The following is a 21,993-nucleotide window of genomic DNA, read 5'->3' as shown; positions in this document are numbered from 1 at the left end:
TACAGAAATATTTATAGCAGCTCTTTATGTAGTAAGAAAGAACTAGAAGTGAGGAAGTTAGAGAATATAAGTTAGGGAATGGCTACATGAAATAAGTTATATTAATGTAATAGAATCCTCTTATTTTTTATTTTAAAAAATGTTTCCCCCAGCTACATGCCAAAACAAGCTTGAACATTTACTTCCGAAACCTTGAGGTCTAGAAGATTCTCTTCTTCTTATCCCATTTCCCCCCAATGAGATAGCAAGTTACTTGGTACAGTTTAAAAAATGTGTAGCCATGAAATATAATACTTCAATAGTCATTTGGTAAAAGTAAATATCCCCCCCCAAAGGAAAGAGAACCCTCAAGAAAAATAAAGTGAGAAAAAACCAGCATGCTTCAGTCTGTATTCACATCAGCTCTGTATTATACCTTTAAACAATATAAAGACTGACAAATTGCCTTCTGTGTGTGGGGGGGGGATAAGATTAGGGAAAAATTGTAAAACTCTAAATAAAATCTTTTTAAAAATTAAATAAATATACCTTCAAATTCAGCTTCTTCCTGTGCCTTGTCAATATATGCTTCTTATAACTACCCTAATAAATGAGAAGGTTCATATGAGCTATCAGTATCTTCTTCCCATGTAGGAATACATGCAGTTCAGCATCAAGTCCCTCATAATTAGTTCTTCCTGTTCACCCCTCTTCATGTTTCACCCTAGTCCTCTGTTCAGCTCTGATCATTTCAACAGGAAAGTTTGAAAGTCCCCTATTTCATTAAATATGCATCCCCCCCCCCAAAGACTTATGTTCAGTTTTTCTGGGAAGTTGTTTCTTGGTTGAATCTTTTGCTCTTTTGCCTTCTGGAATATCATATTCCAAACTCTGAAAGTGAGGTTCAAGTGATGCCTGCTCTCCCTATCCTTTCTTGTGTATTTTTTTTTTAAGGTTTTTCAAGGCAATGGGGTTAAGTGGCTTGCCCAAGGCCACACAGCTAGGTCATTATTAAGTGTCTGAGACCGGATTTGAACCCAGGTACTCCTGACTCCAGGGCCGGTGCTTTATCCACTCCGTCACCTAGCCTCCCCTAAGGGGATGATTATCTTTAAAAAATTAAGAGGTGAGAGAGAAATAGTAATACACTGGAAGAATGTGAAATGGAGAGATAGAAGAGAGTAAATTGTCTCAAGCTGGGCAGGAGGGGGGTTGGTGTCATGGAAGCACTTGAACTCTCCTCTCATTAGAACTGGCTCAAAGAGACCTGGGTTGGAAATCTATCTTACCTAGAGGAAGGTTGGAGGTGCAGGGGTGATTGAAAGGAAGAGGAATTAGAAGAGATAGTAGTCAGAAGCAAAACACTTATGAGGATGGGCAGGGTGAAAGGAGAGAGAGAGACAGTAGAATAAACAAAGGGAAAAATAGTATGTAAGGCCGCTGAGGAGGAGGGGGGCAACCAGAGCCACTAAAAGGTCCCTTCCTCCCCATCCTCAGCAATGTCTCCCTTTTTCATGTGTGGCTTTCCCCTCTAAAGCTGAGTTCACCCTAAACCCTTTTTTATTTTTTCCCATTACTGCAATAGTTTTGTAAAATATAAACATAATTCCCCCTCCCCCACAAAGATTTTTCTTGAGAAACCTCGAGAAAAAAAAAGAAACAAGTGTGCCTGCCTCATTCTGTATTCAGATACCATCAGCTCTGTCTTTGGGGTGGATCGAATTCTTATCCCAAATCCTCTTTTCCTAATGCCCAGGAGAACCATCAGGGCCATTTGGGCCCTTCTCAGAATAACTGGGCAAATGTGCCTTTTGCTGACCCAGTGCTAAAGACTCTGGGGTCTTGGACTGAACCAGGCTCATGCATACATACTATTAGAAGTAAAATAAGCACAAAATAAAAATAATTGGGGCAGTTCAATATATAATATAATGGATAGAGCACTAGTGTTGGAATAAGGAAGACTGAATTCAAATGTCAACTCAGATACTTGTCATATGACTTTGGGCAAGTCACTTTACTCTGATTGCTGCTCCCTCCCCCCACCCCCAAACCTTCATAAGATAAATAAAATCACTATATTTAGAGAAAGAGGGAGGGAGAATATAGTTTCCATATCATGATTTGTAGTGCCTATAGGACAATTTAGGTTTTTGTATAGTATAAAATGAGTGTCAGTTTTACAGACAATCTACTTCAAGTTTTTTTTTAAATTCACAAATAAGCCTCAGCTGCAACTGTTAGATCTTAAAAGAGTATACAAATAGGAAAACTAAAAAAACTTCAATAAATATAAACTTCTCGGTAGCTGCTAACCCAGGCTGTAGTCTGAATAAAATAGAAATAGTAGCATTCCCTGAACATTACAGTATATGTCTGAAGACATAGTAGTCATACTTGTGATAATGGAGAATGGAGTCAAATTTATTTTTAAAAAAAAGAGCCTTTCCCAGTTGTTAGTCAAAAGAATATGAACAGGTAGTTTTTATGCAAAGAAATCAAAACTATCTTTAGTTAGATGAAAAAATGCTCCAAATCATTACTAATTAGAGAAATTCATATTAAAACAATTTTAAGGTAGATTAATTGAAACAATAATACTTGTTGGAGTTGTGAACTGATTCAACCACTCTGGAGAGCAATTTGGAACTATGATCAAAGAACTTTAAAACTATGCATACCCTTTGACCCAGCAGTACCATTATTAGGTTTGTATCCCAAAGAGATGAAAAACAAAAAGGAAAAAAGATTATAATGTAGAAAAATGTTAATAGCAGCAACTAGTTTTAAGTGACTTGTTCAAGGTCTTTATTCCAAATTCAGTGCTCTATCCACTGTACTACCTAGCTGACCCTTGTGGTGGGAATACTATTGTGTATATAAAAAAAATCAGCAATATGCTCTCAGAAAAACCTGGACTTGAATGAACTGATGCAAAGGGAAATGAGCAGACTCTGGAGAAAATCCACAGTAAAAGCAATACTGTAGGATGAACAACTGTGAATGACTTAGACCATTGTATCACTGAGGAATAATTGAAGGACTTTAAATGACCAATGCAGTTTTAAATGCATATCTTTTTAACTTTTATTTTTCTTGGGGAGGGAGGGTTTGGGAAGTGTTTTTTCCTCTCGCAACAGGACTGATATGGGAATATGTTTGACATGACTGCCCATACCAAATTGCTTTCCTTCCTCATGACAGGAAGAAGGGAGAGAATTAGATCTCAAAATTTTAAAAAATGAATGTTAAAAATTGTTATTACATGTAAATGAGGAAAACAAAATATTGAGAGAAGAAAGAATTATGGAGAATGTGTGGTGTTAATATTCTCAAAAAAAAGCTCACAGATGAGGCATTAAAAAAATAATAAGTGTAGTTTAGAAATAGGTAACAAGTGTGATAGTATTAGAACTACTCTTAAACTGAGCAAATAACTAAAAAATAAGGCATTATGATAGAATCATATGATATGTAATACTTTGTTTTGTCATTGAAATGTTCATGTTTTTTATTTAAGTTTATAGCAGTAAAATTAATATATATTTGTGTGTGTATATATATACACATACATATATACACACACATTTACACACATGTATAAAAGAGAAGGTAAAATTATTGTAAAGATCATTTAGAAAACTTGAGTCTAACACTAGCTGTGTGACTTCTCTTTCAAATCGACTCCAATGAGTTGGAATTTACAATGCTTTTGTTAGTTTCTTTACAGTGTATGAAAAGTGCTTTGTAAAAACTAAATTAGCAACTATTTAATTGTAATCTAATAGAGCTTCAATTTAGCTATATAGTATTAGTAGAAACCCAGCAGAGCTTTGAGTTAATTATAGAAATAGAAAGCAAAATTTTAATATCACTTTGGTTTTTAGTGATTGTTGGTATACTATCATAATTTCTGCAGTTTGCAGTATTGTTTTCATGACTATGTAGTCTGTGCTTAGAATATACTGTGTTAAAATGTAGTGGTTGTTTTTTTTTTATTGCATATTCAATTTTGCTCTACCCTCTTTCCTGGCCCAAGCCTTCCAGGTAAGGAAGGAAAGGAACATTCCTTTGTCATCCTCCCACTGATCATCTTGCCTGAAAACCTACCTGCCTGCTGGGGAAGGAAGGGAGGAAATAACACATTCTAGTGTACCCTTCACTGGTCAGTTCCAGCAAACCTCATTGTCTAAAATTTTCAAAGGATTCAGTCCTGGAACTGAATCCCAATCCCTAGGGATTTGTCTTTGATTAATTAACTCCTCCCCATTTCAGTGATTCTTTCTCTCTTTCCCTCCCTCCTTTCCTCTTTCCCTTCTTCCCTTTCTCCTTTATTCTTTTGAGGGTCATTCAGTCCATACAAAGATTGTTCACAAGATTTCATTTAACTTTAAGAACACTATTCTTTTTCCTTAATGTATTCATTACCTTGTTCATAATATTTCTCTTCTCAATTCCCTCCAACTAGGGGACCTTAGCATACATATTGATACTCCATCAAACATCTCAACCACCCACTACATCCTCAAATTGCTTCTTTCCCAAAACCCTTTCTTTTACCCCACTTTAGCTCTTGATTTTGCCATCACCATGCTAATCCATTTCCATCTTTGTGAATCTTAAAATTCCATTATTTCATGTCTTTCTACCTTTTCTTCTGCCTCACAGCTCTATTTTCTCTGTTATCTTTTAATCTTTCAGCCCCTTAATTCTTTCCCAGGCCATCACCCCTACACACTAGCTATGCTTTTCCTCCTTTCCATAACCATCATTAGGTGAACCAGATTGTCTTAACTGTCCTCTCTCTCAAATCCCAGGCTGTCTTTATCCTTTTATCAGTCTTGCCTGCCACTCAGTACTGTCTTGGATTACTCCCACCAAGTCACTGCCTTCAGTTTTATTCACATACTGCTGAAGAAAACTGGAAAAAATTAGTACTCTTCTGACTGGGAGTCCCTTGAATTTGTTAAATAATCTCAGTTTACTTATTGGCAAGGCTCCTCAGATACTTATTTATTATTAAGGTTTTGGCAAGGCAAATAGGGTTAAGTGGCTTGCCCAAGGCCATACAACTAGGTAATTATTAAGTATCTGAGCCCTTATTTGAACACAGGTACTCCTGACTCCAGGGCCGATGCTCTATTCACTGTGCCACCTAGCCGCCCCTCCTCAGATACTTATAAGCAATGTGATGACCCTGGGCAAATTGCTTAATCTCTGTTAACCTTAATCCACTGGAGGAAGAAATGGCAAATCACTCTACAATCTTTGCCAAGAAAATCCTAAGCAATTCTTTTACTATCTCACTTTCAAAATTACTTTTTCAGACTTTTGATTCCTTCTCCAGCCTATGTTTCTTCCTTACCTCCATTCTATTGAAGAGCCTTTCATATTATAATTCACAGAAAAGAGATGAACACTTTTTATGACCTCATTTCACTGATTCTTCCTTTTCAGCCCTTTGTCATGAGATGTTGCTGAGGCAGTTTTTGCTAAATGCCCAAATAATCTCATTCTATCTCATCTTTGACACATTTATTTCCTCCTCTCATCCCTCACTTTCTGTAATCTTGAATCTACAGGTTGCTTCCCTGCTGAATACAATTAGGCCCACATCTCTGTCATCCTCAAAAAATTCTCTGATTATTCTATCAATGCTTTCTAGCTGCAGTCTCATATCTCCCTGATCTGTGCATCTGCTTTCTTCCTTGTGTTCCCTTTGTAACTCTCTAGCTGAGTTGGGGAACTTTTTCTTCCAAGGGCAGAAAAAGTATGGGCTCTATTGGTCAAACATTTAATTTGCCCCTTAAAAGGCTTACTAGAATTTTGAGTCCTTCCTGTAGTTGCCTTGGCAATAATAGATCGATACAACCAGCGGGCTGGAGTTTCTCTGCCCCTGCTCTACAGTTTGACCCTCTTCCCTCAACTGATGCTACCAAATTTAATTTTAATTGTTTTTCTCAAATGTAATCCTCCTTGATCTCTTTGCAGCTATTGAAACTATTGGTCATCCTCTTTTCCTTGTTCTCTATTCTCTTTGGGTTTTTGTGACATTGCTTTTTCTTGGTTTGCCTCCTACCTGACTGACCAATTCTTAGACTTCTTGGATCTTTATCTAGATTCCCATCTGGTAATAACTCATGTCTTTTCTGCTGCAAGTCTGCATTATTTGGCTTTGATGGTCTTATCAATTTCCATGTATTCAATTTCTTTATACTATTTCAGACTCCCATCTCCAATAGCCTGTTGGACATCTCAAATTGGATGTATCCTGTAGACTTCTTAAATTCAATATGTCCAAAACAACTCAGTTATTTTTCCCCTAACACTTCCCCTTTTTCTAATTTCTCTATTATAATCAAGTGCCATAATCCTTCTAGTTACTCATAGTCACAAAGTAGATGTCATCGTTGATTCCTCAGCCTCTCCCCTTCATTCCATTTATCATCTTTCATATATGTCTCTTTCTCTGATATTTATTGACACGCTATTTCAAGTCCTCATCCCCTGAAATCTAAACTAGTTTTCTGGCTGGTCTCCCTGCCTCAGATCCCTGATATGATACTTCTTCCTTTCACCTGTCACATTGGTAATCCTAAAATACAAATTTAATTATGTCAGTATTCCTCTTTACCTCCCTCCCCCCTCAATAACTTCAGTGGCTCCCCATTTCTTTGAGAATCAAATATAAAATCATCTGGACTTTAAAGCCCTTCGTAACTTGTCCCCTTGTTATCTTCCCAGTCTTGAACCTTATTATTCCTCTTGCCACTTCCAACTAGTTAACACTGGTCTCCTTGCTGATCTTTACACAAAACACTCCCATCTCCTTACTATTGTCATCAACTATCCTCCATACCTGGAATTTTTCTCTTTATCTCAAAACTCCTGGCATCCTTTCTAAGTCCTAGCTTTCTCATTAGATTGTAAATTCCTTGAATAAGGATATATTTTTTTATTTTTGGTTTAAGTTTTGGTCTGTTCATCCCCATCATTTAGCATATTGTCTGGTATGTGGTGAACATTTAATAAATACTTTTTGACTTCTTCACAACAGTGGGGTTTACAAGAAGCTTATTTATGTAGCCTAATTAAATTCCCTCAATTACTCCTTCCCTCTCCCACTGCCAGATGTTAATCAGTTACTCCCATTCAGTTGAGTATATATAAGCAGGGAACTACTTATGCTTCTGTTGGGTGATTCCCTTAAAACAAGAATTGCTACTTAGGATAATTTTTGATTCATTCCTCTGTGTCCCTAATATGTGAAACAGGCTTAAAATTTTGGGTGGGTTGGGGGGCAGGGAGTGTTTTTTTTGTTTTGTTATAATAAATTGAATCTTTAATTGCACTGCCAGATCTTTTCTCTGGCCAATCTTTGATCCTATTCTCATTTCAAAAAGCACTTTACAGATGGCAGTAAATGCTTTCCCAAGAAGCTTTCTGGTCTTGACCTGAATCTTACTGATGATATAGGTAACAATTATCTACATATTATCTCCTTTTTTTTTTAAAACAGGTTTTAACTACTGGAAATCTGCAGTTTGGGCTATTGTGAAAGCTAAAGAAATGGTCTACAAGCATATATAAGGATTTGAAGATTTTAATTGTTGCCATATTTTTGGCATATATCACATACATATATATCATTTTTCTCTCTTTGGATCTGAGAAACATCATGAACACCGTAAGTTTTTTTTTTTTTAACAAAGTCCATAGAAGTCATCTCATTGATTTTTATTTTATTTTTTGAGAATATAGATATATAATCTTAAAGCTTAAGCCTTAAAAAAATCATCTGTTCCATCCCTTTCATTTTAGGAAATTGAGGCCTAGAAAAAGAATTATTATTCATAAAGTGAATTAATAGAAGAACTAGAAGTAGAATATCAATCTCTATAGAAGAACTAGAAGTAGAATATCAATCTCTAGACCTATTCCATCGTTTAAGCCACTAAAGGATACTGTTTCTCCTAACTATTTGGTGCTATATTAAACTACAGAACTCTAGATTGAAGGTCAGGGTGCCTTCTTTCTACTTCTGCCTCTAACTCATTGACCTTGAACATGTCAGTGACTTGACATCCCTGACCTGGGTCTCAGCTGAGCCTTGCAAAATACAGGGTTTTGTTCTGGAAATTAGTTAGGAATCATTAGCTTTATTTTGTTTTAATACATTAAACATCTGTACCTTTTGACTCAGAGTCAATTGCTAAGCTTATACATCATTCCAGGAGTACATGCATCAATATAATAGGGAATCTTTTATGTTCTTTCCAACTCAAATAATGTGGAGTTTAAAACTACTTGTCTAGTTCATTCAACAGATATTTATCAATTTCCTTACTTTGTTCAAAATAGTGTGCATATAAAAATAATTATAGTACAGATCTAGTTCTTGGGGAGATTTAATTACAATAGCTAACCAGCTCTGAACGTGATGCTTAGATGGCATTATTTAGAATAGATTTCCACTGTGGAAAGTTAAAAATAGCACTTGTATTTGTGATAGGTTAATTTTTATGACATATAGTCTGTCTTACTTAATTGGATTGTTTAGTAAAACTTAAGTATTGAACTGAACTTTTTTCCAGGTGTTTGTTTTTACTGTTGTTCACATAGACATTAATGATTTTTTTATGTATGGCAGATTTCATGTTCATTTTTAGCATGCAAAAAAGATTTTTGCCTTAAATATTAAGCCACATGAGATAAGACCCTCAGATGATAACCTTCACCAAGGACACAAGAATAAATTAAATCCCTCAAATTAGACTAGGACTGTAGGTAAGAATTCATTAAATCATAAGGTGTATCAACAGGTAGTTTCAGATCAGTTTTGAATACAAGCTCAACTGACTCATTTCATGTCCATATACTTCATCTTCATCTGGATAGATTATATGCTTCTTCAGTTCTTACCTAACTTGTCTTTACCACAGCTTTCAAGCATTGTGCCTTATATATAGTAAATACAGATATTTAAATGGATGGAAAATTGTCTAATTATGTGAAGGTTGAACTGTAAATGATTCCCTGGAAATTATCATATAAGCACAAAAAAATTTATTTGATTTTTCCATCCCTGTTCATTATCTCTCATCCCTTTCATTGTTAAATTCTTTGAGCAATACCATCTGTAAAATATTATTTCTTTTTTTCCTCACTATCTTCTAATTCTCTGCCTTCTAGCTTCCAGCTGGAAGAACTCTCCCCAAAGTTATCAGTGAGCTCCTCATTGCCAAACCTAAATAGCTTTTTCTCAACTCTCATCTTTCCTTGCCTCTCTGCAAATGTGGACTCTATTGATCACCCTCTTCATGATATACTCCCTTCTTTGTGAATTTTAGAAATACTGCACTCTCCTGATTCTTTCCTTCTTGTCTCTCTATTCCTTCTCAGGTTTCTTTGGTAGTTCTTTATGCTATGCCCTAGTGAATATGAGTATTAAATAAGAGTGCTCTGGGCCCTCATCTCTTTTTCTATGTTTCATTTAGTGAAACAACTACCCAAAGATTCAGTTGCCATCTCTAAGGAGATTATTACCAGATTTAATAATTCAGCCCTTAACATCTTTCTCCTGAGCTCCAGTCTTGCAACTTTTACTGCCTATTGAATATTTTGAAAACGCTGTCCCATGGACAACTTAAAACGCAACTGAACTTAGTGTTTTTCCTCCTAAACCCTCTCTTCTTATTGACCCCATTTTCCAACTGCCTTTTCTCTAGTTCTACCCAGTGCTTAGAAATACCTTCATCCTCATCTCCTACTCCTGGCTTTTTTGATTTAAGCTTTTCCCAGTCACTCTTAGTTCTAGTTCTTTTCTGCTAAGATTATATTCAGTTTACCTTGCATATGCATAGTTGTATGCCTATAATTTTCCCTACTAGATTGAATTCTCCTTATACTTAGCACAATGCTGGGCACATTGTAGGCACCTGAATGCTTCTTTATTTGAGTTACCAATAATAGATAGAACCTGTATCAAATATAGTTGCTTCCTAGAATAGGTAATTTGAGAACTCACAATGAAAGGAAGAGAATAGATTTGGTCTTTCACAGAAAATGGAAGTATAACCTTGTAATTTTATCACCCTGGAAAGAAGATTTAAAAGTGACAATTCAGCTTGAGAAAAAAAAATTAGAACAAAATGTTTTCCTTAACTTTTGTAAAAATAACATTCCTAGCAATAGCATGAGAATAAAAAACCATGAATGTTGATACATGGAACCTATGGAAAATAGAGGATTGAGTTTCCTTGACCATCAGAAACTGTAATCTTTCATTAGAGATTACTGAAAATACTTTTTTGCACATAATTCTTAATAATAAAACGTTGTCTGATAATTTTTACTTTTCCTAACATGCTTTGCAGTACACAAGATTGGTAACATGTAAAACATTTTTTTCTCACTAGTAATTCCTTAGTAATGTCTCTTGTACTAATACTTCAATACACTTTTTATAATACATGCAGTCTATAATAGCATACATACTATCCAGCAAGTAAAATTCTTAGAACTAATATTTTTAATTTGACTCTTGCTTTCTGCTGTGTCAGATGACAATTTAAGGGTTGTACCATATTGATGCATACCTCCTTACTTTAGCTGCTCTCTGAAAACTAAAGGAAATGCCAAGACTGGTGAAGTCTTAACATCTCCTCTGACACTGTTCTTCACAGTTGGTGGGTGGTGTTGGAGATTTTGAAGCACCAGCTTAAAATAATCTGTTAGCAACATCCACATTGTTCACAATTTGAAATCCTTAAGGGTTTCTGGGCCTCTAGCAACTGCAGATGGTCCTGCATGGTTTATCTAAAATCTTTATTTTCTTACTAAACCACTGTCTTTGCATGCTTATGCTTTGAGGGCATGATTGTACCCCAAAACTTGAGTTTTAAAGAAAAACAATGAAAATATGCAACAAATGCATGGGGAGCTCTTTACAGTAGCAGAGTAAACAAGAACAGTGAAGTTTCTTTATAGTAGGATATCAGTCAGTCCACAAATAGCTGCATGGCACACCTATTTTTTTTCCTCTCTGCGGTGCATAGCCACAAATGTACATGGTTCTCAATATAAAAGTAAAAATGAGCTTACTAATAAAATTACATAGATGCTTGAAGAAAAAACATGTGAATATTGAGGATTGAAAGTATCTGCCATACAAGTTGTTGTAAGGATTAAATGTAATATGTTTCTTTTTTTTTTTTTAAGCACTTTGCACAGTGTTTCACTATTAGGTGTTCCATACACGACTTGTTTGCTTATTCTCTCCTTCTACCCTTATATAGCTCGTAAGATACTTGAAGAGTTTTAAATCTTCGAGCTTAGACAAAAGACCTAGGATCAAGTATTTAAATAGAAATTTTCCTTGGATCCTAGTCAAGGTCAATAGAAGTTTTTCTAGGGAATATAGAATTTAAATTTTTAAAAGTTTGTGAACATCATCCCTTATTTTATGTTAGTACCTAAGGATAAGAATAGGAAAAGGATTAAACACAGGTGGTAAGTAGGACTAAACTGGTGGTTCTGTGAATTACTGGCATGTTTTGTCACAGAATTCTGTGACTTAATTGTTAGGCAAAAATTGTCCATTTGAATATTTTTCAGCTGGTTTTAGGTAGTGGTTATCTTAGAATAGTTTGTAAATGAGAAAAGTTTAAGTAATTTGGGGTTTTAATGATATGTCATTGGTGTGAACTGCAAGGCTTCTGGACAGTAGACCCAGGGACCTACCATAAAATAAAAGTACCTACCAAATAAAAGTAAATACAGAATATATACAAAGAAACCATGAAGTCTTATGGTAAGTTCAGGAGAGACAGAAACATCTTGGAAGACCAGGAAAAACTTTATGTAGGAGGTGACACTTAAGCTGAACTTGGAAAGGTAAGGGTTCCATGATGTGATTGTGGGGAGAGATCACATTTCACACTTGGAAGAGCACACAGCTTGTGCAGAGGCATGGAGGAAGGAAATGGTATATTGATAGGAGGGAATACAGTTCACTGCAATAATTTAAAAGTGATCATTGCATGAATGAGGAACAACTTATTGAACAGAGGAATTGAGGAAGAATTATTATGGCTATAAGGTTGAGAAATTTAGTAGAATGTAGGAAAATAAAGAGGAATACACCATGTTAAATGAAAATAACTATATCTGAAACTAATTCAGGCTTAATTTAACAAGATGAAAGTAATGTAATAGGAATCAATGTGAAATCCTGTACTTGGTTTAAAAAAGTAAACTCAATAACTTAAGGATGTTGAAGGCCTGGTTAGAGAGCATTTTGTCTCAGAAAGAAGTATATTTTGACAGATTACAAACTATATGGCATGGCAATCAAAAAAGTAAATGCATTCCTACATTGTTTTAAGAACGACATCCTTTACAGGAAAAAAGAAGTGATAATCCCATTATACTCTCTTCAGGTTAGATCACAGCTGAAATACTGTTCAGTTCTGAGTGCCTCATTTTAGGAAGGGTTTTTACAAGATGGAGTATTACCAGGGTGGTGAGTATATAATGGAGCTCATGCTGTATGAGGATCAGCTGAAGGAACTGAGTGTGTTTAGCCAAAACAGAAGAATGGAGATGATATATCTGTCATCTTTGACAAGATCATTGCTATATACTATATTATGGCATCAAAATATGCTTTAGTAATGTATCAAATGTAATCACAATTTGTTCAGTCTTTCCAAACAAAAAGTATTTCTGAGCAGTTGTGTTGAAATAGAATTTATTTCATTTGATCAAAACAAGGAAAATTTACAAGCAGGAAAAACAAAAGTTCAAAAAAAACCTGGATCTCCAAAAGACCTTGAAAGGGATTCTAAAATGTATGACAAAGTATCTCAATTGGAATCCAGTGCTACTTAGCTACCCTAATAGGTTGACAAATTTAAGTTCAAAAATCAAAGAATTAGCTTGAAGGGACTTAGAAGTTCAGCTGGTTTAATCTCTGCCCAGATCATGAGACCTGTCTACATCATTGCCTGACAGGTAGTCGAGACCAGTGGTGTTAAACTCACATAGAAACAAGGGTTAATAAACTGTACCTAAAGGTCCCTGCAGAATGCATGTTCACTCAGAAAACACCGTGTTAACATCTATTTTTTTTATTGCTTTTTATTTTGTTAAATATTTCTCAATTATATTCTAATCTAGATTCTGTAGTACTCAGCAGTGTTTGTTACCTCTGGTCTGGTTTCTATTTAAAGAACTTTGGTAACTGGCAAATTACAATCCTTTAAATTAACATTACATTTTTGGCAGCTCAGATTGTTAGGAAATTTTTTCTTTATTGACTTGAAATCATACTCATTGGTCTTGCAGAATATTTAATCCTTTTCCCATATTACAGCCCTTATGGTATTTGAAGATGACTAACATCTCCCAACAAGTTTTCTCTTTGTTTCTTGTATTTACATCTCCTTCCTATCTAGGACTTGTGTAATGGATTGTTAAACCCAAATGCCAAACTTGAAATATATCCCTGTATAAAGTCTTATATCTGAATTGATATAATTTTGATCTTGTTTAATTAATCATTTAATATATTTTTATCCTTAATAGACTCAAAGAAAGCGCCGAAGTGGAACAATAAATTCCAGACAGGCTCAAAAACGAGAACGATTAGTAGGTCCAGCAGCTGAGATGACTTCAGAAGCAGAGCCAATAGAACTTGTAGAAAGTGGTAAGTGAACAAATAAAATTCATGAAACTTCTTGTTTTGTAAAGATATAGGACCTAAAATGTTGAATTATTTTGGAAGTATTCATCTCCAAAATTTTAATTCAAATTTTGTTGCAACCATTGTCACAAAATGGTCTAAGGTTTCTAAAACTAATTTTTAGGAGTTTGGTTCAGCTGGTAATTCATAGTGTATAAGATTTTTAATGTAATGTGCTCTTTTTTCCCACTAAATTTCTCCTTTTGTCTTGGTATTACTTCATGAAAGACCATATAACCTTTGTCCTTGGTTTTTCATGAAGCAATCATAAAACTGTTGAGTTATAGGAAAATTCTGAAAGTCATGGAATTGACAGTATGAGGGGTGGGGAAAGAATTTTGTTTTGAGCTAACCTTGTGGGTGGTATTGACTATCTTGTGTTCTCCCTGCACCAAAATGGTCTTTAAAAGTCTTCCAGAAAAGGTGATGACATTTCTGCCTTGTGAAATAATTTGAAATCATTGCTAAGAGCCTAGTTTTTTCACTTGGTCCTAATAACTCAGTTATCTCTATTTTTATTTCTATACTTATTTTCATTAAGGATTTTAAAGAACCATTGACTGTAGTGTTTTGTTATATTGATACCTCATTAACATGAGTATTTGGTGATACATATATCTAAGTATAATAAAGGCTGTTGCCTTCAGATATTTACAGGGAACTTTTCTTGAGTGAGGTTTCTAAATTTGTATTGTAGTACATATATAATCCTTAAGGTTTCTGAAATTGTATAGAAATCCAGGCTCAATACAGGCTGATAAAAGAAAAATACATGCCTGGAGGTTGACTTAGAAACATTTATTATTAGAATATCCTGATAATTTCCCTGTTTTGGTAGGGTCAAATTTGCATCGTTAGAGGATATTTATCTGCTGATCTTTCTCAGTTTTCCTGATTCTTATTATAAAATGCTTCCTTTTAAAGCTGGAGAGGAGGTGGTGGATCTCACCTGTGAATCTACTGAACCTGTGGTAGTGGATCTAACTCACAATGATTCTGTGGTGGTAAGCATCAATAGTATAGATTGAGATGTAGTCCACCTGGTCAATCAGATCTAGTGACTGTCACATCTTACAAATAAATAAATAAATTACTTTCAGAAGAGTAGTAATATTATTTTTCCAGCAAACAGATTATTGTTCACTTACTGCATACATATACATATACATATACATACATATACATACATACATATATATATATATCCTTTTCAAGCCTTGTCAGGTACATTATAACTTTGTACTGTGAAAAATAAAAGATGTAAGGTTAGAACCTTTTCCAGAAGTTATTTAAGTACTGGGAGGACATATAGTTTTATAAAAATAAACATACAGAAATGTGTTCTTGTTTTGGAAATGTTTCTTAGCAAAGAATCTGATCACTTTCCAACCCTAAAAGAGTAATCACTCCCCTTCATTACTTGGTCTAATGGTGCCGCATATCATTCTGGAAGTAAATTTGACTTCCCTTTCATTTAATAGTATTTTAAAATATACTTACTGATGTAACATTAATTAGCATTTTAAGAATAGCATCTCTGATAATTTCCAGTGCTTGGTCTTTGGCAAAGATACCAGATTTTAATGGAAATGCTTAGAATGACAAACAGAGCTGGAATGTACTTTAGAAATCATGCAGCTAGGTGGCATAGTGGATGGAGCACAGGCCCTGGAATCAGTTCAAATGCAGCCTCAGACACTTAATAATTTCCTAGCTGTGTGACTTTGGGCAAGTCATTTAACTCCAATGCCTTAAAAAAAAAGAAATCATATAAGCCAAATAATTTGTCTCAGGTCACTAAGTGGAGCAGAATCTGAAATGCTGGCATGCCTACCAGGTTGTCTGTTTTGCTCTTTTCAAAGTACTAACTTTCTGGTATTGTAAGGAAGAATATTAGATTTAGAGTCATTATTTAAACATTAGCTATGCTTCCTGGTATTGAAATGACCTTGTCACAGTTAGTTTTTTTTTTTTTTTTTACTGTTTTTTCATATGAGAAATGAGGTAATTTGAATGCAATTAAAATTACTTTAGCTTCAAAGCCTCCTGATCTATATTTTAGAAACTAGTTCAAGCTTTTAAATTTCACAATCTGATTCAGAGGAATCCCAGAACCGATTTGTTCTTCTTAAAGCTTTGTTCAAGATAAAAGGACCTTTAATGTGCTTTTATAACCCATGGAATATAATGAGACATGGAATACTTATATCATGGAATACTTTGGTTGTATACAGATGAGAAAGAAAATAATTGCCTTGGGGAATGTCATAGCCCTCCTCATCTTATGTCTTATTCTCTTCCACTAGTTTGGGTCTGGTATACCACTGATTGTTGGTTGACCTTTGTTCTCAAAGAAAAGACCATGACATTGGGTTAGTGATGCCATAACACATAAGTGAATTAGATTAAGTGAGGGAGGGTTGTGCAGAGTCATTAATCGCACTCATCCTCAGCTGTTTTGAGTCCAATGACTAGATATGGATCAGGATGACTGGAATCGCCCTGGATGCATTAAGAGACCTTTGCTTTTTTAAGCTAAGACCTTCTAACAGGCCTCAGTTTTCTGGGATATGTCCATTCCAAATAGGCTAAGTAAGAAATGAGGCAAAGAACAACCTCTTTTTCCTAGTTCTAAAGAATAATCTGGGAGGGAGAGACCCTCAGGGTTTCTGGCCAAACCAGAAACAATTACTATTTACTTTCACTCTGAACCATCAGAATTCAAATAGTGATAGCCAGGATGAGTTTAAAGCATAGTTCTTGCAAAGTTTCCAGGATCAAAATTTATATTCCTTTGGGCAGAGCACCCACAGGTAAGGGTCTGATTCCCTGTGTGGACAGGAGGAGGGAAGGAAAAAACAACAGCAGTATGCTCAGTATTGTCCCATCTGATCCTTACAACAACTCTTGAGAGGTAGCTGCTGTGTTACTATCTCCATTGCAGAAGAGGAAACTAAGCTTAATCTTGTCATCACTCAAACATCTACTTCTGTATTCACAAATTCCACTATCTTAATCTGACTAGAATCTATTGACTCTTCTCTCCTTCTGTTTTTCCTTTCAAAAGTTTACTCTTCTCTGCACCATACACTTTAATCTTTTGATTTATGAAATTCTCTACTAGGCCATTTGTCCTGTAATAGTCCTAGCCCCTCTCTCTTTTCCCCAGTCTTTTTTACTTGCATTCTTTCCCTCACTGATACCTTATTTATGCCTGTAAATATACCCAGGTCTCCCCCTCTCCTGAAGATAAGATTCATTTGTTTTTGGTTGGTTTTGTTTTGGGGTTTTGGGTTTTTTTGTTTTTGTTGTTTTGTTGTTTTTTGTGTTTTTTTTTAGGTTTTTGCAAGGCAAATGGGGTTAAGTGGCTTGCCCAAGGCCACAAGGCTAGGTAATTATTAAGTGTCTGAGGCCAGATTTGAACCCAGGTACTGACTCCAGGTCTGGTGCTCCATCCACTGTGCCACCTAGCTGCCCTTCTCCCCCTCTTCTGAAAAAGAAATCACTTGATTCTTCCATCTCTACTAACTATCATTTTATATCTTTTCTGCAACAAATGCCTCCTCTTTTCTCTCCTTGCACACTCTGTGACTTCTGGCATTATCATTCCACCCAAACTGTTCTTTCTAAATTTACCACTGATGGGGCGGCTAGGTGGCACAGTGGATGGAGCACTGGCCCTGGAGTCAGGAGTACCTGAGTTCAAATGTGGCCTCAGACACTTAATAATTACCTAGCCGTGTGGCCTTGGGCAAGCCACTTAACCCCATTGCCTTGCAAAAATCTAAAAAAATAAAAGATAAAATTAGTTGCCAAATTGCTTTTCTCATTTTTGTTGACCTCTTTCTAGCCTTGGCACTCTAGATCACCCGTTTCTCCTCCTCAATATTTTCTTCTCATAGGTTTGTGGAACTTTATTCTCTCCTGGTTCTTCTCCTATGATGCCTGGCACAAAGCAGGTTCTTAATAAATGTTAATTGATTTGTGACCTTCAGGATTCTGCCTCCAAACTCACATATCCAGTTGACTTTTAGTCATCTTGAACTGCATGATTTTTCTTAACCTGCTGTTTGAAGACCTTGATTTGGGTAGGTGAAAGCATGTGAATTGGATTTGAGTGAGGGATTGCTGTGCTAACTAAGTCACCACCAGCCTTATTTTCTCCTCCAGAGCCATCTGGGTCCAATGACCAGATATGAATCAGAATAACTGGAGATGGCCCTGGATGTGAAGCAATCAGAGTTAAGTGACTTGCCCAAGGTCACCCATCTAATACAAGTCAAGTGTCTGAGATTGGATTCAAACTCCTGCCCTCCTGACTACAAGACCAGTGCTCTATCCACTGTGCCATCTACTTGCTGTAGACTTTCTTAACCTCAGCATATTCAAAGGAGAACCCATTATTTTTCTCCCCCATCATTCTCTTTCCCTATTACTATAAAAGGTGACACCATTCTTCTGGTCCCTCAGACTTAAGGAGTCATTCTGAATTCTTTATTATTTCTTATTAAATAAAGATTTTATGGATTCTGAGTTTTATAATTTTTCCCCTACTCTTCCTTCTCTCCCCCCACCCCCCACAGAAGGCACTTTGCCAGTCTATACAGTTTCCAGTGGTATACAATTCTTTTTTTTAGGTTTTTGCAAGGCAAATGGGGTTAAGTGGCTTGCCCAAAGCCACACGGCTAGGTAATTATTAAATGTCTACTGAGACTGGATTTGAACCCAGGTACTCCTCACTCCAGGGCCGATGCTACAATTCTTCATTATTTCTCTCCCCCCCCCCCCCCCCAATCTGTTGCAAGGCCTGTTGGTTTCACCTCTGCAACATCTCTTCTGTCCTGACACTTGGACCCTTCTGTTGCAGACCCTCTTCCTCTCATTGCTGATGGAAGGTAGTTTCTCCCCCACTCCAGTTCATCTTTTATTCAAACATCAAAGTGATTTTCCCATACATGTAGAGTTAACCATGTTAACCCTCTTGCTCAGTAACTCTAGCATCTTCCTTTTGCTAGATCAAATAGAAAAAAATTCCATTTCATATTCATAGCATATAACCCCTTTGATCTTCCAGTCTTCTAAGTCCAGCTAAATCCCATCTTTTTACAAGATGCCTTTCCTAATAACTTGCTTTATGTATATACCTTACTTTGTTTCTATATCTGCTTCTTGAGGGCAGGGATTTTTCTTCTCCCCCTTTGAATTTCCCGCTGCTTAACAGAGTACCTAACATATAGTAGGCACTTAATATTTATTGCTTGATTGATTCAAATTAAATGACTTGCCCAGATTCACACATTTAATAAATATCTGAGACTAAATTTGCACTCAGATCTTCTGTACTCTTTCCTATCCACTGTATGTCTTAGTTCCCATCATATTAAGCCTTTTAGTGATTTTTTTCCCCTTTTTTAACAATGAGAGGCATTTATTAAGAACCCACTATGTGCCAGATAACTAGTGTAGGTATACAAAGAGAGTCAGAAACATAGACCCTGTTCCTGCTCTCAAGGAGCTCACATAATGTGGGGGATAATATGCAAATAACTTTGTTCCTTCAAACTTTTCACAAGGTTATTGAAATTTTTAAAACATTCTAATTGGGGGTGGTTAGGTGGTACTAGAGCACTGGCCCTGGAGTCAGGAGTACCTGAGTTCAAATCTGGCCTCAGACACTTAATAATTACCTAGCTTACGTGGCCTTGGGTGAGCAACTTAACCCCATTGCCTTGCAAAAAAACCTTAAAAAAATTTAAAAATATTTTAAAAAACATTAATTGAAGGAAATGTTAAATTTCAGCTAGAGATTAGTGAAAATAAACATGGAATTGCAATTTCCCTACTCTTAAGTGATTTTCTTTTAAAATTTTTACTTCCAGATCCCCTCTCCCTTATGCCCACCTTTTCCTCATTTACTGATAAGGCAACCAATATATTATCCATATGAAATCATGGAAAACATTTCCGTATTAGCCATATTGAAAGAAAAAGAAGTGAGAAAATTATACTTCAGTTTGTGGTCTAATAAGCTGTGGGACATGGAAGCTGCTAAATCTTGTTCATGCTGTCTGTGGCTCCACAGTATTTGAATTGTTTTTGTTTGCTTGCAGTATATTCTCCTTGAACTTGGAATTTGACTGTAATATACCTGGGGGTTTTTGTTTTGAGATGAATCTCAAATGGTTGATATTTCAGTTTCTATTTTACCCTCTAGGGTTTAAAACATTGGATCAGTTTTCCTTGATAAGTTTTTTGAAGTATGATGCCAAGATTATCTTATTGTTCAATGTTTTGAGTTTTATAATTTTCTCCCTCCCTCCCTACCCTCCCTCCAACAGAATGCAATCTGATATAATCTTTACATTTGCATCCCTGTGTGAATAGATAAAAATTATGTTATGAGAGAAGAAACATCTCCAAAAAGAAGGGGAAAAAATTAGAGATAGCAAAATTACATAATACATAAAACAACTTTAAAAATTGAAGATAATAAGCTTTTGTCTTTCTTTAAATTCCACTATTCCTTCTTTGGATACAGATGGCATTATCCATCAAAGATCCCCTATAATTTCTCCCCGATTATGCACTGATGGGGTGAGTAAGTCCATCAAGGTTGATCATTACGCTTGTTGTTAGTGTGTACAACTGGTTGTGCTTATCCCACCCACCATCAAGTCTTTCCAGGCTTTTCTGAAATCCTGTTCCTCATGATTTCTTACAGAGCAATATAGGCTGGTAATTCTTAAATTATCTTTCCTTGGTCTGTTTTCCAAGTTTTTCAAATGCAATGTTTTCACATTTTTATTCTATTTATTTTTTCCTCCATTTTCTTGTTCCTTAAAGTTTCATGAAATTATTAGCTTCCACTTTATGAATTCTAATTTTCAAGGAATTGTTTTCATCAGTGAGTCTTTGTTCCTCTTATTTTAGACCAATAAGGGCAGCTTTGGGGGGGGGAGGTTCAGTTAGCTAGAACACTGACTAATTCTTTTTTAAATTGTTAATTTATTCATTATTATTCTATGCCTCTATTACTCTGCTCTTAATTTTTTCATTTTTTTCTTGCATTGCTCCCATTTTTTCCTAACCTTGGGTTCAGTTAGCATTTTTCCAAGTTTATGTCTCTTCCCTGCCACTATAGTGCTTTTTTAATGATCAAAATTCTCTTGTTTTATGCACATTTTTCCAGCCTGTTCTTTTTATCTTGAATTTTGTTAAAATTGGACTGTGCTCACTTAAAACAGGTATGGAGGGTAGTTTACCCACACTTTGGATTTTTTTGAGCTGCTGTCTTTAGAGCTAGGTCTGCAAGTTGTTTTTTTTTTGTTTGTTTTTGCAAGGCAAACAGGGTTAAGCGGCTTGCCCAAGGCCACACGGCTAGGTAATTATGAAGTGTCTGAGGCCAGATTTGAACCCAGGTACTCCCGACTCCAGAGCCGGTGCTTTATCTACTACGCCACCTAGCCGCCCCTATGATCTGCAAGTTTTTGATGCTTCCAAGGTGGTGTTTTCCTGGGTGCTTTCCTGAGAGAGCCACACGTAGTGCTTCTTTTGGTTTTGATCCTAGAACCTTTGATTAGGGCCCTCTGCTCTGCTCTGGGACTGCATCCCAGAACTGCATGGACAGTCGAATTGCTAATCAACACCAGCTATCCTCAGACCAGCAAAGAGTTTCCATGTACTCTTTTATGACCAGTTGTCTGACCCCCATATCATTTTTGGACTGTGAGAGCTCCTGAAGTTGCTGCCTCCAAACCCTACCACTGATGCTTCAAGCCTATATCCCATCATCCTTAACTGCTGTTTTCCTCAGTCATCTTATTCTGGACAAATGCATCTTTCATTTTATTGGCTTTGCCACTCTAAAATTTGATTTGAGGCATGTTTTCAAATTGTTTGTGGAATGTTGCAAGTTCTGACCTGTATCTTGGTTCCTACCCCCTTCCCCACTTCCCCCTGCCCCCCCCCATTGAGTCTTGACAACTTTGGGGTAGGGATTATCTGAAGGGAATTGTTTATGATAAGACTCCCTATGAAGAATTCATATCATTCATTCATTGATTAAAGATTTATTAAGCATTTCTACCTTTAACTAATGCAAATTATAGCCTCCCTTCCTGGGTTATTAAACTTTAGTGATTGAGTTTTTCTTAACTAGCTAAGCTAGTTTTCAAGCATATCATTGGCCGCATATTTAAAACTTGAAAGTTTCTGTGATCTATTAGAGTTTGTGCTTCACTGGTATAGCTTTCCAAAACTCAAGATTCATT

At 35.9% G+C, this 21,993-nt stretch overlaps 1 protein-coding gene across 1 annotated transcript in view; it reads left to right on the top strand.

The window, feature by feature from the left end:
* RNF4 (ring finger protein 4) overlaps positions 1 to 21,993 on the top strand; it is a 61,813-nt gene that overhangs the window by 24,520 nt on the left and 15,300 nt on the right. The window contains exons 2-4 of the mRNA XM_074229915.1: positions 7,499 to 7,666; positions 13,567 to 13,687; positions 14,648 to 14,727. Of these exons, the coding sequence (XP_074086016.1) occupies positions 7,658 to 7,666; positions 13,567 to 13,687; positions 14,648 to 14,727 (210 nt within the window). The 5' untranslated portion in view covers positions 7,499 to 7,657. The remainder of the gene's footprint in view (positions 1 to 7,498; positions 7,667 to 13,566; positions 13,688 to 14,647; positions 14,728 to 21,993) is intronic.

Source organism: Macrotis lagotis, chromosome 3, assembly GCF_037893015.1.
Source record: "Macrotis lagotis isolate mMagLag1 chromosome 3, bilby.v1.9.chrom.fasta, whole genome shotgun sequence".
In the NCBI taxonomy this organism is placed as follows: domain Eukaryota; kingdom Metazoa; phylum Chordata; class Mammalia; order Peramelemorphia; family Peramelidae; genus Macrotis; species Macrotis lagotis.
Note: the sequence above shows the minus strand (reverse complement) of the source record. Positions and strands in the feature narration are given on the sequence as shown.